Genomic DNA, 14755 nt, shown 5'->3' with positions numbered 1-14755 from the left:
GTACAAATCGGACGATTTATAACAAAGTCTTTATAAGGTCTATAAGAAGCTTTAATGAAGCTTTGAGATTTGATAGATACCTTCGGAAAAGCTTGTATAACTATTTAATACAAGTCTTATCGAAATTATAAAAAAACAACAAAAAAAGAATTTTCTGTTTCATTCGGTTTTGATTTGATTTTATATCCTGAATTTTATTTATTAATCTGAACATTCCATTAGTTTTAGTACCTAAATCTATTAATAATAATTTTTAAAGTAGGTATACCATTTTTTTTACCACTGTCGACTCGGCCAGTTTAGAATATTCATTTACAAAATCAAAAACTTCGTCACTTTAATTAGCATGCATATGTCCGAGTTAGATTTTATTCACTCAAAAACAAAAAATGTCCGAGCTAAATTATTCAATTTCAAAACCAAAAAACAAATACAAAACTTGATAATTTCTATAGAGCTTCTATAAGCTCATTAACCGAAGGTTATCCGAAAGACAAGCTTTCTTTGGTTATGTTTCTTTAACAGTATTTAAACAACTTATAAGAAGTTGTTAAACAAGTTCGAACTTCTATAAGCAGTTAAATTCTGAAGCAAGCTCAATACAAGCAGTATATAACCCTTATAAAAAGTTATACCTGCGAGATTTCAATTTGCAGAAGCTGTTGTGTTAGTTGTTAAGTTTATTAGAAACTATATACCGATTACTAATTAAACGCAGCTAATGGAACCCATTTAAATTTTCAGGAACAAAAGTAAAAAAAAAATATAAAATTAATCGCATCTTAAAAATGATTGATGTAATCATAGGCTTAAGTTTACCACCTAGATGTCGCTGAAATCAGTAAAAAGCCCAATTTCTCCATAAACACCATCACACATCGCTGAATGTCATTCGCAACTTTTCCATCTTTCAAATTAGAAAAAGAAAGAAGGTTAAAGTCCCGTGCGGTGTTCATCGTTTCTTTAATTTTTTTTAAAGAATTCTTTCGCGATAAAATTTAATTATTTTATCATTTCATAAAAAAATAATTGCATTTATTCACCATCTGTAAGAAAAATATAAATTAAAACTATCAAAATAATACAACTTCTAACATTTTTAGTTGATTCGTGAAAGAAAACACAAAAAACCTCACCACCAACATGGCACAGAGCAAATTGAATGATTTAGCTGGAAAATTTGGCAAAGGAGGACCACCTGGACTGACAACAGGCTTGAAGGTTATTGCAGCTCTTGGAGCTGCTGCTTATGGGGTCTCCCAATCGCTTTACACAGGTATTTTTCAAAGAAAAATCTTCCAAGTGTGACATAACCTCAAAAATTCACTGCATGATGGAATTTTATGAAAGAATCTTGAAATTACGTTTTTTTTCTTTCTTTTTATGATGAAATTCAAAGAGTACACACATTTTACATAACTCTTCAAAATATTACTTTCCTAAGAATTACAAAGTTACAAGGAAACTTAAAAATCAATAAATAACTCCATGCCGGTTCCTACTTTGTTGCATAACACAACTTTTCTTGACTTTTTTTGTGTCGTGATATGAACCTTGTTTTCTTTGATTAAATTTCTAGTTGATGGTGGTCATCGTGCAATCATTTTCAGTCGTTTGGGTGGAATTCAATCCGATATTTACTCCGAGGGCTTGCATTTCAGAATTCCATGGTTCCAATATCCAATTATTTATGACATCCGCTCTAGGCCCAGGAAGATTTCATCACCCACGGGATCAAAGGATTTGCAGATGATTAACATCTCTCTGCGTGTGCTTTCGCGTCCAGATTCATTACGTCTCCCAGTTATGCATCGTCAATTGGGTTTGGACTATGATGAGAAAGTTTTGCCATCAATTTGCAATGAAGTTTTGAAGAGTGTTGTGGCCAAGTTCAATGCTTCCCAATTGATTACACAGCGTGCTCAGGTATGTTAATAAATTAATTCATTAAATATGTCGTCGCATCAGAAGCAAAGTGTCCCATCTCAAAATTTAGAGTTTTTTCAGAAAATCGATTTGAAACTTTTTTATTCTCAAAAAAACTATTTTTGTCTAGAGTTTATGCGAGGAGCTAAAAGTCGTAGAACAAACAAAATTTAATGTTTGGTCCTCTATTAAGGGGTAATAAAACTTTGTAGACACGAAATCGTTTCACCATTTTCTTCAGTGTATAAAACAAATGAGAAACATTATTTTCTTTTGGAGTTTGTTAAGTTTGTTTACGTATAACAAAAGGTAACAGAATATGCTAATTTGAAAATTTTTGTATTGTTAAGCTTCACACAAAATTTCCGCCCAATCGGTTAAAAACTGTAGGATTTAGTTGGTCGCCCGATGGGAGCACAGGATTTTGCAATCATCCTGAACTACGCCGCCATTTACAAAATTTCACATCATCAAAAATTTTCAAATAGCCTATTCTGTTACCTTTTGATATACTTATACAAACTTAACAAACTCCAAAAGAAAATAACGTTTCTCCTTTGTTTTATACGATGATGAAAATGACACTCAATTTCGTGCTTACAAAGTGTTATTACCCCTAAAATGGTATAATCATTTAAAAAAAAAAAAAAAATAGTGGGACTTAACGTCGGTGAAACCAGAAAACTGTGTAACTCCATTTTAGCAAATTTTGTAGAAGAGCAAAAAAACAAAATCGTTTTGAAGGCATTTGTATGAGTTTTCATTTTCTAATTTGCTAATAAAATAAAAACTATGAACTTTAAGGGGATTCTGAGTTTAAGGAACGGTAGATATTAGGTTTGTCTAACAGATGGCATTCAAATCTAATTTTCACAAAATTTGGAGTTACACACTTTTCTGGTTTCACCGACGTTATGTCGTTTAGCATAAAAATAATTACTATTCTTGTGATAGTAATTATTTTAATTAACAGGGATGGTAGGTACCTTACATGCAAAAAATGCAAAAGAACATTAGCTCATTCGTTTGTGATTTCTTCTATATACTTAACTTAAAATCGTTAAATTTAAAAAAAAGACACTTTGCTTCTGAAGCGACGTGGTATATTGTAAAATATACTTTTTAAAAAAATATAAAACGTAAGATAAATGTTCTTCACTTAAAAGAGCAATATTCTGGTCGTAAATCTTGGGTGGATAGCTTTGTTATTAAATCTAAAGATTTAGTTTTAGTTTAGTTAAGGCTGCCAATATATAGACAAAATTCCTATATTATTAAAAAAATAATTTAACTAGATTTCAATATTTTTCAATATCCAAGATTGCATGGGGGTTTATGGTATATTTAAAAAATTTACTTATCTTAGAAAATAAACCACATTTTCTAATGAAAGAAATAGAAATAGAATTAGCTTATTACATTTTTCGAACGTAATCCCTTTAATTAATTTTTTTCGCATCGCGCAGTTTTAAATAGTCACTTTTTTTCATTAGTACATTTTCTCGAACCAACGCCCAACGCTTAAATTAAAATAGGTTCAACTAACTTTTTTTCTTGTTTATTTTAAATTATCTTCAGACTGTGGACCGCCGCACAGTGGTTCCCTTCTATGGAGTAAGTGGAAAAAACCTATAAAAACCGAACGGGTGGACTGATTTGATTGAAATTTGGTATATAAATTAAATGAAACGAGTTCTCATCGTGGTTAAAAAATTGTGTGTCGTGCTTTAAAATTACTCATTTTTTTAAAAGTTGTATTGATAAATATATTTATTCTTTTTATTTCCTTTTTTTGTTCTTTTTTTTTCTTAAAAATGTAAATGTCTCTTACACTTTAAGGCAAATTAAAACTGAATACAGAGAAGGTTTTTCAGAAAGCAAAAAATTAAAAAGTTTCATAAGTATTATAGCACCTTAAATTTATACTTACTAAACTAGCCCAAAAAATTAAGGGAACAAAAAAAAAATTGTGATTTTTTTAGTGATTTTCGATAGATAGTATAAAAATTATAGTATCATGACAAAACAAAAAGCATTGAAAGCTACATTCCTCTATTTTTAAACTAAATATTTTATTTCTAATGGTAAAATAGCTAAATCCAAGGAATTATTCAAATACCAAAATTTTCCAATTTTTTTTTGTTTTTACTTTTCTCTAAAAAAAGAACTATTTGGCCTTAAGATTCTTTTTGTTTCAAACTTCTACGATTTACGATTTAGATTGCAATATCAGTCATCACACCAAAAACCATACTTTTGACTTCGACTATCAATATCTCAACAACGGATCTATTTAAAGAGAATTTAAGGATACATTTGAAAATTTCACTTAATTCTCTACAAATAAATTAAGTTTAATTTGTTAAATGTTTTCTTGCATTTGAGATCATTTTAGAAAAGCTATCAAAAAAGGCCTTTTTATGGGTTTTTAGAAAATGTGCCGCTGTTTTATAACTATGGGTGATTATGAGCAAAATCAAATTCTTTTGAGTTTATTTGAACATTTTATTATTAAACACCGTTTAAATTTTAGATAAATCAAAGAAAATTACAATTTTTCAAAAAAAAGTTAAATTTTGAAAAAAAAATTCATATCGTTTTTGGATATTTTTCCTTTTTTGGAAAATTTTTGATTTTTCTTTATTATTTGGCTTATCAGTGATGACTACATAGACCTCTTATAATGTAAAAAAATTTATTTTATCAAAAAAGCCGTTAAATTAGAAACGATAATACCGATTTCAAGTGCTGTTTGAGTGACACGCATTGCTACACTCAAGAAGCTCTTATGGGAGAATGGGTCAAAATGGGTCATTTGTTTTAACACCATAAATAGTATATATCATAAGCTTTAAATTAATACTAAAATGAACGTGGAGCATCGTGGAGCTTTTTTTTTATAGGCTGACAAAGAGTAAAAACTACTCGCTCTTGAGGTGTCTTTATATAATATTCTGGTTTTTCTGATTCAAAAGCAAATTCAACAAACGGTAAATGTAGACTTAAGGACAAATATACCATTAACAACATTACATACTTTTTTTTAAAAACAAAAGCTCTATTCTTTAAAAAAAAATCGTCAAAAGTTGCAGAAAAAAAGAACGAAATTTCGAAAATCTTAAAGAATCTAGTTTGAGCTAAGTATACTCGGGACCAGGGCTATGCAAAAAATTAAAATTGATTGCATTCTGTATTTAAATATATTGTTAATCGAAAAACCAAATCAAAAAAATTGAGAAAATTGTTTCACTTTTTTGGGTTTTTTCCATGAGGGAACCACTGTGCGCCGGTTCCAAATTTCCAAAAATAAAATAAGAAATCAATTGTTGTTGTTTACAACATAAAAAGTTAACTCAGTAAAATACTGAGTACAAATAAAACACGGCTATTATTTTTTTTCCCCTAAGGATAGGAAAACTTAAAAAAGTTTGGGGTGTAGAACACGAACCTGAAGTTGTCCAACAAAAATTTTCACGGCAAACATGAGAATTTTTAACAAAAGAGTTCAAAAAAATTGTTTTTCTTCTTATACGCGTATTACTTAAAGAATAATTTCCTAAAAAAAAAAGAAAAAAAAAAGACAAGTCTTTTAGAATAAATGAAGAGAAAATTACCTTCAATTACTCCAGAACTTTTCACTTTTTTATGAAAGGTGTCACACCCCGATTCTTACCCAGTCACAAAAATTCTCAAAACTGTGATCTCTTATAGAGCAGGTCACAACTCAACAGCTTAAATAAATTCTTTTTGTGACTCTCACAAGTTGTGACTGTGGAGGAGAAAAGGAGTGTCTACATACAATTTGACAAGCGGATTTCGATTTTTTCGTGGTTTTTGATTAGTCTCTCGTAAAAGAGAAGGTCTTAATGGTCTTGGATAAATCATAAATGACCTTTCATGAAATAGAAGTACCTATAGCAGTTAGGACAAGTCTTGTATTGTGGAGCAAGTGTTTTTTATGAAATTCTTGGACTGTTTGGGGTCTCATTTTGTGAAAGAAAAAAACTAATTTTGAGTTCGTATCAGGGTAGTCATTCCGTGATTTTTAAAATGAAAATCAAATAGACCGTAATCGTTTCACAGTTTGAGAATCTGCCGCGGAATTTTGTTTAGTACTTACATGGCGTCGGGGTATCTTTGAAAATCTGTGAGGTGAACTTTAGAGATTGGTCAGAATCAACACATAGAATCGCTTCAGCACTATACTACTAAGTAGGCAGGTCTAGCGGCCAAAAAGACAGCCAGAATTAATATTTTACATTTCTTTTCCCAACTTGTATAACTTTCTTATATACAGTCGTCGGCATAATTATTTTGACTAATTTACAATTCTCGATCTAATAAAAATAATTTCTAACGGTTAAACTTTATTTAAGTAAAGTTAATGGTTATTTATTAAGTATGTTATGGTGAATCTCATGGTGGTCAAAGTAAGTCATATGAGTGAAATTTGGCTTTCAGACAGCTTTTTTTTTATTAGAAGTGCTATTTTTTGAGCGGCATAAGTATTTTGACCAGCATTCTTTTTCAATTTTGGTAAGGTAAAGTAATACCTTTTGCTTATTTTAAGCATGTATTCAACTGCTGAACATGTTTAGGCTCAGATTCTGAAAAAAAAATTGGACAAATTTCGCAAATAAACATTGAAATTAGGGCATTTATTGTTACAAGTTAAAATTCCCGTTACCTGTTAAACAAATCAATGGAGAACTGATTTGTTTGCGTCAAATTATGTCTTGGCTAATAAAGAAACACAAGATTACGAGTACTGAGTAGAATCAGCCATGAATCTGTACAAAACAAAAAATTAGAGAGAAAAAAGACAAGTTTTTTTTTGTGGAATTCACTTTGAATCCCAGATTGAACCCTTATATCATGGAGCTGGAAATGAAATCCCTAGGGAAGAATTCCTCATCAGAAAGCAAAGATTCCCAGGAGACTTAGAAAACACAATTTTGGGACTTATCCAGCAAGAAAAGCACTAGTTAACCTCTTGAAAGCATGTTGAAAACTATGAAATTCGCAAAAAAACTCGTTGGTAAGATTTTTTTTTTCTTGAACAAAGTTTTCTAGACCGCATCCAAACAAAATTCACTCCTGGTGATTTATGGAGTGCAAAAAAACTTTAATCGGTTCATTAAACCTTGATCCAGAAAAAATTAGGCTTACCAACGTGCTTTTTTGCGAATTTCATAGTTTTCAACATGCTTTCAAGAGGTTAACTAGTGCTTTTCTTGCTGGATAAGTCCCAAAATTGTGTTTTCTAAGTCTCCTGGGAATCTTTGCTTTCTGATGAGGAATTCTTCCCTAGGGATTTCATTTCCAGCTCCATGATATAAGGGTTCAATCTGGGATTCAAAGTGAATTCCACAAAAAAAAACTTGTCTTTTTTCTCTCTAATTTTTTGTTTTGTACAGATTCATGGCTGATTCTACTCAGTACTCGTAATCTTGTGTTTCTTTATTAGCCAAGACATAATTTGACGCAAACAAATCAGTTCTCCATTGATTTGTTTAACAGGTAACGGGAATTTTAACTTGTAACAATAAATGCCCTAATTTCAATGTTTATTTGCGAAATTTGTCCAATTTTTTTTTCAGAATCTGAGCCTAAACATGTTCAGCAGTTGAATACATGCTTAAAATAAGCAAAAGGTATTACTTTACCTTACCAAAATTGAAAAAGAATGCTGGTCAAAATACTTATGCCGCTCAAAAAATAGCACTTCTAATAAAAAAAAAGCTGTCTGAAAGCCAAATTTCACTCATATGACTTACTTTGACCACCATGAGATTCACCATAACATACTTAATAAATAACCATTAACTTTACCTAAATAAAGTTTAACCGTTAGAAATTATTTTTATTAGATCGAAAATTGTAAATTAGTCAAAATAATTATGCCGACGACTGTATAGGTAAGTATACGTCTTAAAATCAAAATTTTCGAAAATTTTAAAAGACACCCTTTATATATATATGTAGTAGTTACTAAAACAAACCCTGTATTTGATTCCGTCAATTTTCAGGGATCGCTTCTGAAATAAAGTTTTGTTTAAAATTTCACATTTTTATTCACTAAAACACAATTGAGCATTTGAAATGTCCAACAAAATAAAGACATCGGTGCTTCTTAAAGTCATCGAAATTAAAAGAAATTAAATTTTAAACAACAGTATGAAGGTGTGCCGCTTCAATTTTTTGAAATTTATATTTGTAGACGCATTTTTATATAAGTACAGAAGATATGTAAAAATAAAAGTATCAAAATATATCTGCATAATAATTCTGGGAACGCACACATTACCCAAATGGTTACTATGAATTTCTTTCGCATTGCTTGATAGTATTATTCTAATCCAATATTTTTAGTTTGTTATCTTTTTCTCTAATGTTTCACTTGGATAAGCATTAAAAATATCAAATAAAATAATTTTCCCAAAAACTAATAGGTTTGTTAGAAAACATTAAATTATGGCTCCATTTTTGACTTGCTAATAGTTAGAAACATTTAAGTTTCTGGGTCTTTAATTATCGACTCGAGGTTTTCAAAATATCTTCGTTTTCTTCATTTTCACTGCTTACAGGCAAACGCCGCAGTTTTCCAATCGGAATACAATGACATGAGTGTTTGCCAAATCGTTCGTCTCACGAGTCATAATAAGGCCCTATGTTTATTTCGAAAAAAAATTTCTTTTCCTTTTTTTCAAGTCAAAGTTCTGAGGCTCCCTATAAACATTTTTTTATCTTCCAAAATTCATTCCCTCAAAATTTTAATTTTGAAATGATATTTAAATTGTTTATTTTTTTTTTCAATCCTAGGTTTCCCTTTTGATTCGCAAGGAGCTCGTTGAACGTGCTCGCGATTTCAATATCATCCTTGATGACGTTTCTCTCACCGAATTGAGTTTCGGCAAGGAATACACAGCTGCCGTTGAAGCCAAACAAGTCGCCCAACAAGAAGCTCAGCGAGCTGTGTTCTTTGTTGAACGTGCCAAACAAGAGAAACAACAGAAGATCGTTCAAGCTGAGGGAGAAGCCGAGGCCGCTAAGATGTTGGGTCTTGCTGTCAAACAGAATCCAGCTTATTTGAAATTGAGGAAAATCCGTGGAGCTCAAAGCATAGCAAGAACCGTAAGATTAAATTAAATTAAATTCAATAAAATAAAGAAGTATTATTTATTTCTTTTTTTTTGTAGATTGCCGCATCACAAAACAAGGTCTACCTCTCAGCCAACAGCCTTATGCTCGACATCCAAGATCCCAGCTTCGATGACATGACTGAAAAAGTTTACAAAAGTAAATAAATTTTCTACAACAACTCCACTCCTTTTCTAAAGCTTTCCATAACGCGAATCAATAAACAAAACTAAATAACCATCTCTTCTTAAAAATTAAAATCATCGAACAAAGTTTAAAGTAATTTTTTTATTCTTCTTGTTCTTCTCTTCTTCCCATTTTGTTAATTTTATTTTTAATCAATTTTTTGAATTTTAGCCATCGAACTGGAATAAAATTAAAACAATGATTTTTGTTTTTCGTTTTTGTATTTAATTTTGGAAAGCTTTAACCTAAAAAAAACCGAATTCGTGAGAATGGATTTCTAAAAGAAAATTATGTTAAATTAGCTTTTAAGAAAAACAAACCAACAAAACCCAAAAAGGACATTTTATGCTTTCCTTAATCTTTTTTTTTTTATTTTTTATTATTATTAAGCCGTTATTTTGGTTGCATTTTTTAAAAAAATATGTATAAAAAAAATTTGTTTAGTTTTTCACGAATTGTATGTGGAATGCATTATCCTCTGAGCACTAGTTTTAGTTTTTACCATGTAAAATTATTCTTGCGGGGACTATTTCTTTCATTTTGGAAAAGTATACTTTCTTGTACTGAGCAAGCATGCATTTTTTCTTATTTCGCGCAGTTAAGTACAAGATGTGTGTTTTTTTTCTAAAATGAAAATTTTCCCTTAGCGCAAGCATTTCAATTTTGTGAAAAACATTTTTTTTAAATAAAGCGGCGATAAAATTTAAACAAAAGTTAAAACAAGTTCGTTTTATTTTTTATAGAAAAAATCCTTGAAATCGGGGGCTAAATCATTCCATTTCATTCGATGAAAAGCAAGCAATATTTAAGGTCATGTGTACTAAATGGTGTTTGTTTTTCAGGTGAAATGGGAAGGTTTGCTCCTGCACCCAAAACACATGCACATGCGGTGGCTACAACAAAATCTCATGTAGCATTGAAAGCAAACAAAAATGATAATCCTTTGAGAGACTTTGGAGTGATTGCTATGCAAACAGCGGATAGAATTGTGTAGATGAAAACAACAATACAAGATACAACGCCAATTTCAACCGACTGCTATTTTGAACAATTTTCTTTTGTGCCTTTTTTTAATTTTCTTTGATTTTTCTATTAGTCGTTAAATTTTTTACATCTTTAGTGCAATAAATTAATCACAACAAAGCATGTGATGCTGAAGTACAAAAAAAATCTGTTATACTTTGTCGATATATATGTAATCCTATTTGAAAAGATGTAGGCTGAATTCACTTACACATCAAAAATTTGCATCAAAAATATTTCTGGTGCAAACGTGATGCTTTTACGTCACAACAGCTTAAAGAACTGCTTTACGGGGCCAGGGCGTCATTTCCATACAAGATACAATGAGTATAAGCGCTAAGACATAATTGGCTTCATCGACTGTTCTTCATTAATAGCCTAACACTATTGCTGGTCTCTATGGCGTATGCGTAATTTATTTTTTGTATTCTGTCGATTTAAATTAAAATAACCTTTCATGAATTTTTACGTAAATATTTTTAATGTTCTAAGCTTCTTTTATCAAACAAGTGAGGGCGACTCATTCGTGCAATTTATTGTTTTAACGCTTGATCCAAAGTCAATCTTTAAAATCCAAAAATGAATTAAGTCAGTTTTATTTGTCTATCACAATATTTACGGTACAGACAAATAAAAAAAATTGAGTATTTTATTTATCGAGAGAATAAAAAAAAAAATATGGTAAAATCTTGTTTTTTTCTGGTAAATTGATAATGTTTAACAAGTATATACCAATAATTTTTCTAAAAAGTGAAACCCTTAAACAATTTGTTTAATGTGAAATTAATACTGAACATCAATTTTAAAGCTTTAACTTGTTTATTGAAAGAAAAAAGTCTTATCTAGCCTAATCAGGGTGTTAAAAAAAAGTTTTTGTACTCAATTATTCTACTTACAATTCTTATCAATTCGACATAATTGAATATTCCTTTTTGGCCCATAATATTAAATAAATAAGAATAAAAACTTATTTTTTTGACTTTCATCTCATTTATTTCACTCAATTATATAATTTATTTATATTTTACGATTTTTATTTCACTGTAACACAATTTTTTTATTCGATTCGTTACATAAATGTATGTAAAGAACTTGTAATACAAAAATGATTCACCAAACTTATTTTCTTTTTTTTTTAATTTGTTTTTTTTTTTTTTAATACAAAAAGACACTTAAACAAAATTCATTTAGATAAATTATTTTAATATAATGTATGTTATTAATATATTTATGTGTATTCTTACTCGTAGTTCTGATAACTCAATAATATTTATTTTCTTTTTTATTCTTTACTTAAAAATTTATATTTTAATAAAGTTTTAAATAATTTTTTTTTTGTTCCATCCAATTAAATCAATTTATTTCTGTATTCATAACTACCTATTATTAATAAATGGTTTTATTATAATTTTATTTGCAATTAATATTTTATTTATTCATAATACCTTTTTTATATTATCAAAAAATAAAAAAAAAAAAAACGACAGTGATGATTATAATCATTATTATTTATTATAATTATTATTTACTTGAAAATTGTACAACAACAAAAATATAACTGCCATTCAAAGATTACTTAAATGGAAAAAACTGTATGCAATTAATTTATTATTTATTGCAGTATATGTAGTTGTAAATTTAAAGAAGTCTTTAACCTAAATGTGGTTTGGTCATTTGCTTACCACTGCGGTATTTATAATTGAAATGCATCATATTTGGCAGTGATGGTATAGTATAGGTTTTTAATATTCTAAATAGGATTCTTATAGTGCGACCGATAAACAATCATTTAAAAAACTATATAAAACCAAAAAAAAAAAAAAAAAAATATTAAAAACAAAGTCGAGCACTTTGATTTCGATTTGATATTAATGTGATTCCTATAATAATTTTTTTTCGAGAATGCCTAAATATTTTTTTAATGTTTTAAAAATTCGATGATTTCTCTTCTTAAATTTTTCCTTTTATTTATGATTTTGTTTTAATGTTAAATGTGTAATAATACTTTATTTTTTTTGTCGAATATTTTTTTTTGCTAAGAACGCCAAAGCTTAAAAGACTCATAAAATTTATTTTTCCCTAGAGTTCTATATTCTGTGCTCGCCAAATCCATTTAAGGTTTCCAGTTAATGAATAATTAGTTTTGACCAATTTCAACGAACAAGAAACTCTCAAAATATTCGACAAATACCAGAATATAAGCAATCTGTTCACTATAGTGCCCCACTCGTATAAACTATTTGTTCAACAGGTCTATAAAATCGTATTTTTGATTATTTTATTTTTATAAAAGGATGTCAAGCGGCAATCCTAATACATACGTTAGGAGTAGAAAAAAAAATACTTAAATTCCTTTCTCCGTTCTTTTAATTGTTATAAACTGGTCTAAAGCACATAGTGAACAGCAAGCTGCGCCTTGACTAGAAAATCCACTTAGATTTTTAATTTTTGGAATGTGATTTATTAATTTTTTTTTTAGGTTAAAGGAATGAATTCGGTGCATTATGCGAATATAAAAGTGTGATGAACAATCTCAAGGTAAAGATAAAAACTTACTGTTACTGTGGGTCTGTGAAAACCAACAAATTATGAAAGAACGTTACTTATTCCAAAAAAAACTTGCACTCTCAGCCTTCAGTTTCAAAAATGTCAAATCACTCAGTTTTCGTCTTAAACCTATTAAGTTTTCGTCCAGAAAAATTATGATCAACCTCAATCCACACAAATTTTTTTTTAACCTTTTTCGATTTGACGTTACGGGACGATTTGACATGTTTTGAAGTGACGAAATTTTTTTTCCAAACTTCTGGCATAAAGTTTAAGACCCATAGGACAATACCTAATAGTGCATGGATCTTTTCAAACCTCCCAAAGAGTTTCCTGACCCTTCTTCCATTTTTGTTTGATTCAATATACCCACATTTTCTATTTCCTATTTTCCACACCGTAACACATTTTTTTCCAACTTGTTTTTTTTTTACATTATAATTATTATTAAATTAAGCTGTCGATGGTTTTCCGGCCGAAGAAGGACCACTTGGCGCTGATGTGCTTAAATTAAAATTACCACTATTGCTACTACTATTCGCACTATTACTACTGGTCGACGAAGTACTTCCATTAGCTGCAACTGAAGCAGCAGCAGCGGCAGCAAATGTTTCAGCTATCGATGACATGGGTCATAAGTTGGTAGTTTGAACAAGACCACGTTCCAAATGGAAACAATCGAGTACAGATGCCCCAACTGAACTGCGACGTGTAACCATTGAATTGACAATTGTCCATTTATTCAGTCGAATGTCGTATTTCTCGACAGAATTCAGTGATGAGGAGCCATCGTTTCCTCCTAAGGCATAAAGGCAGCCATCAACGTCAACAACTTCATGAGTAGATCTAAAAAATGAAAGAAAATATAATTAAGACCTCTAAAGAAGTAATAAGAACTTATACCTTCTTGAATGCATAGCTGCGATCGGTTCCCAAGCATTTCTTCTCAAATTCAATCTTTCGCCACTTGCCATACACATTGTTCCATCATTTCCACCAACACAATACAAATGTCCATCAAATGCAGCCACTCCGCAGCTACTTCTTCGGGATGTCATATTCGGCACTGGGGTCCAACGACCGATCCTTGGGTCAAATCGTTCTACACTTGATTGATAATTGGTGGAATCAAAACCTCCCAAGGAGTATATGCAGTTGTCTAAAACTGCGAGACGGCAGTATCTCCTGCGAGTGCTCATAGCTGGACAAGAGCTCCAGACCCCTGTTAGAGGGTCATAACGTTCCATGCTGCTAAGACAAGAGGCTCCATCGTAGCCACCGCAAACGTAAATAAGCCCGTCAAAGGCGCAGATTCCTAGACAAGACCGTTTTGTTCCCATGGGAGTGATATTGTTCCACTTGTTCGTTAGGGGATTGTAGAATTCGGCCGTAGAAAGGTCTGTAACGCCATCATAACCTCCAACCACATACAGTAACTTATGAAGTGAGGTCACTCCGGAACGTGATCTTCTCCACAACATTGGAGATATCGGAGTCCAAGCATTTAACCGAGGATTATACACCTCACATTCACTATGAATGGCAAACAAACTTCCACCACCCACCGCGAAAACATACGGTTTCATGCCATCCGGACGTCTTTCGTTTGTCCTCTGGCTGCTCATCAAACTTCTCTGCTCTGGCAACAAGTGATATTTCATTGCTTCCAGTAGAAGTTCCTTGCATTGAGGATCTTCCCGGATCAAAGTTTCCGATTCAACGCAAGTCATTAAAAAGTCTCGACCAACTAATGGCAATCGAACATGACTCATTAATTCAGCTACGTGCTTTTGCCTCTCGGCCAAATCATGCTTAACCCAATTGAGGACGGCCAAGAAAACCTTCTCCTCGGAACAAATATTCAATTGATTGTTTGATATTAAATCCCTGACCTAAAAAGAGAAATACCAGAATGTGCCATAAATTCCAAAGA

General features: G+C 30.7%; 2 protein-coding genes across 3 annotated transcripts in view; one reads left to right on the top strand and one right to left on the bottom strand.

The window, feature by feature from the left end:
* The first annotated feature begins 902 nt into the window (after positions 1-902).
* LOC129907506 (prohibitin-2) lies at positions 903-10380 on the top strand. 2 transcript variants are annotated; one of them, XM_055983784.1, is made up of 6 exons: positions 903-1048; positions 1104-1276; positions 1580-1926; positions 8749-9060; positions 9126-9225; positions 10095-10380. In XM_055983784.1, the coding sequence occupies exons 2-6, from the start codon at positions 1144-1146 to the stop codon at positions 10244-10246; spliced, it is 1044 nt and encodes a 347-aa protein (XP_055839759.1). In that variant the 5' UTR covers positions 903-1048; positions 1104-1143; the 3' UTR covers positions 10247-10380. The 2 variants fall into 2 exon arrangements, with proteins under 2 accessions (XP_055839759.1, XP_055839760.1); XM_055983785.1 differs by lacking the exon at positions 10095-10380 and adding an exon at positions 9424-9458.
* Positions 10381-13263: 2883 nt separating this feature from the next.
* The window catches only part of LOC129907498 (kelch-like protein 17), an 80044-nt gene continuing 78552 nt past the window's right edge, over positions 13264-14755 (bottom strand). Inside the window, exons 7-8 of the mRNA XM_055983767.1 lie at positions 13726-14714; positions 13264-13668 (exon numbers count right to left, since the gene is read on the bottom strand). Coding sequence (XP_055839742.1) covers positions 13455-13668; positions 13726-14714 — 1203 coding nt within the window. The 3' untranslated portion in view covers positions 13264-13454. The remainder of the gene's footprint in view (positions 13669-13725; positions 14715-14755) is intronic.

Source organism: Episyrphus balteatus, chromosome 1, assembly GCF_945859705.1.
Source record: "Episyrphus balteatus chromosome 1, idEpiBalt1.1, whole genome shotgun sequence".
Taxonomy (NCBI): domain Eukaryota; kingdom Metazoa; phylum Arthropoda; class Insecta; order Diptera; family Syrphidae; genus Episyrphus; species Episyrphus balteatus.
Note: the sequence above shows the minus strand (reverse complement) of the source record. Positions and strands in the feature narration are given on the sequence as shown.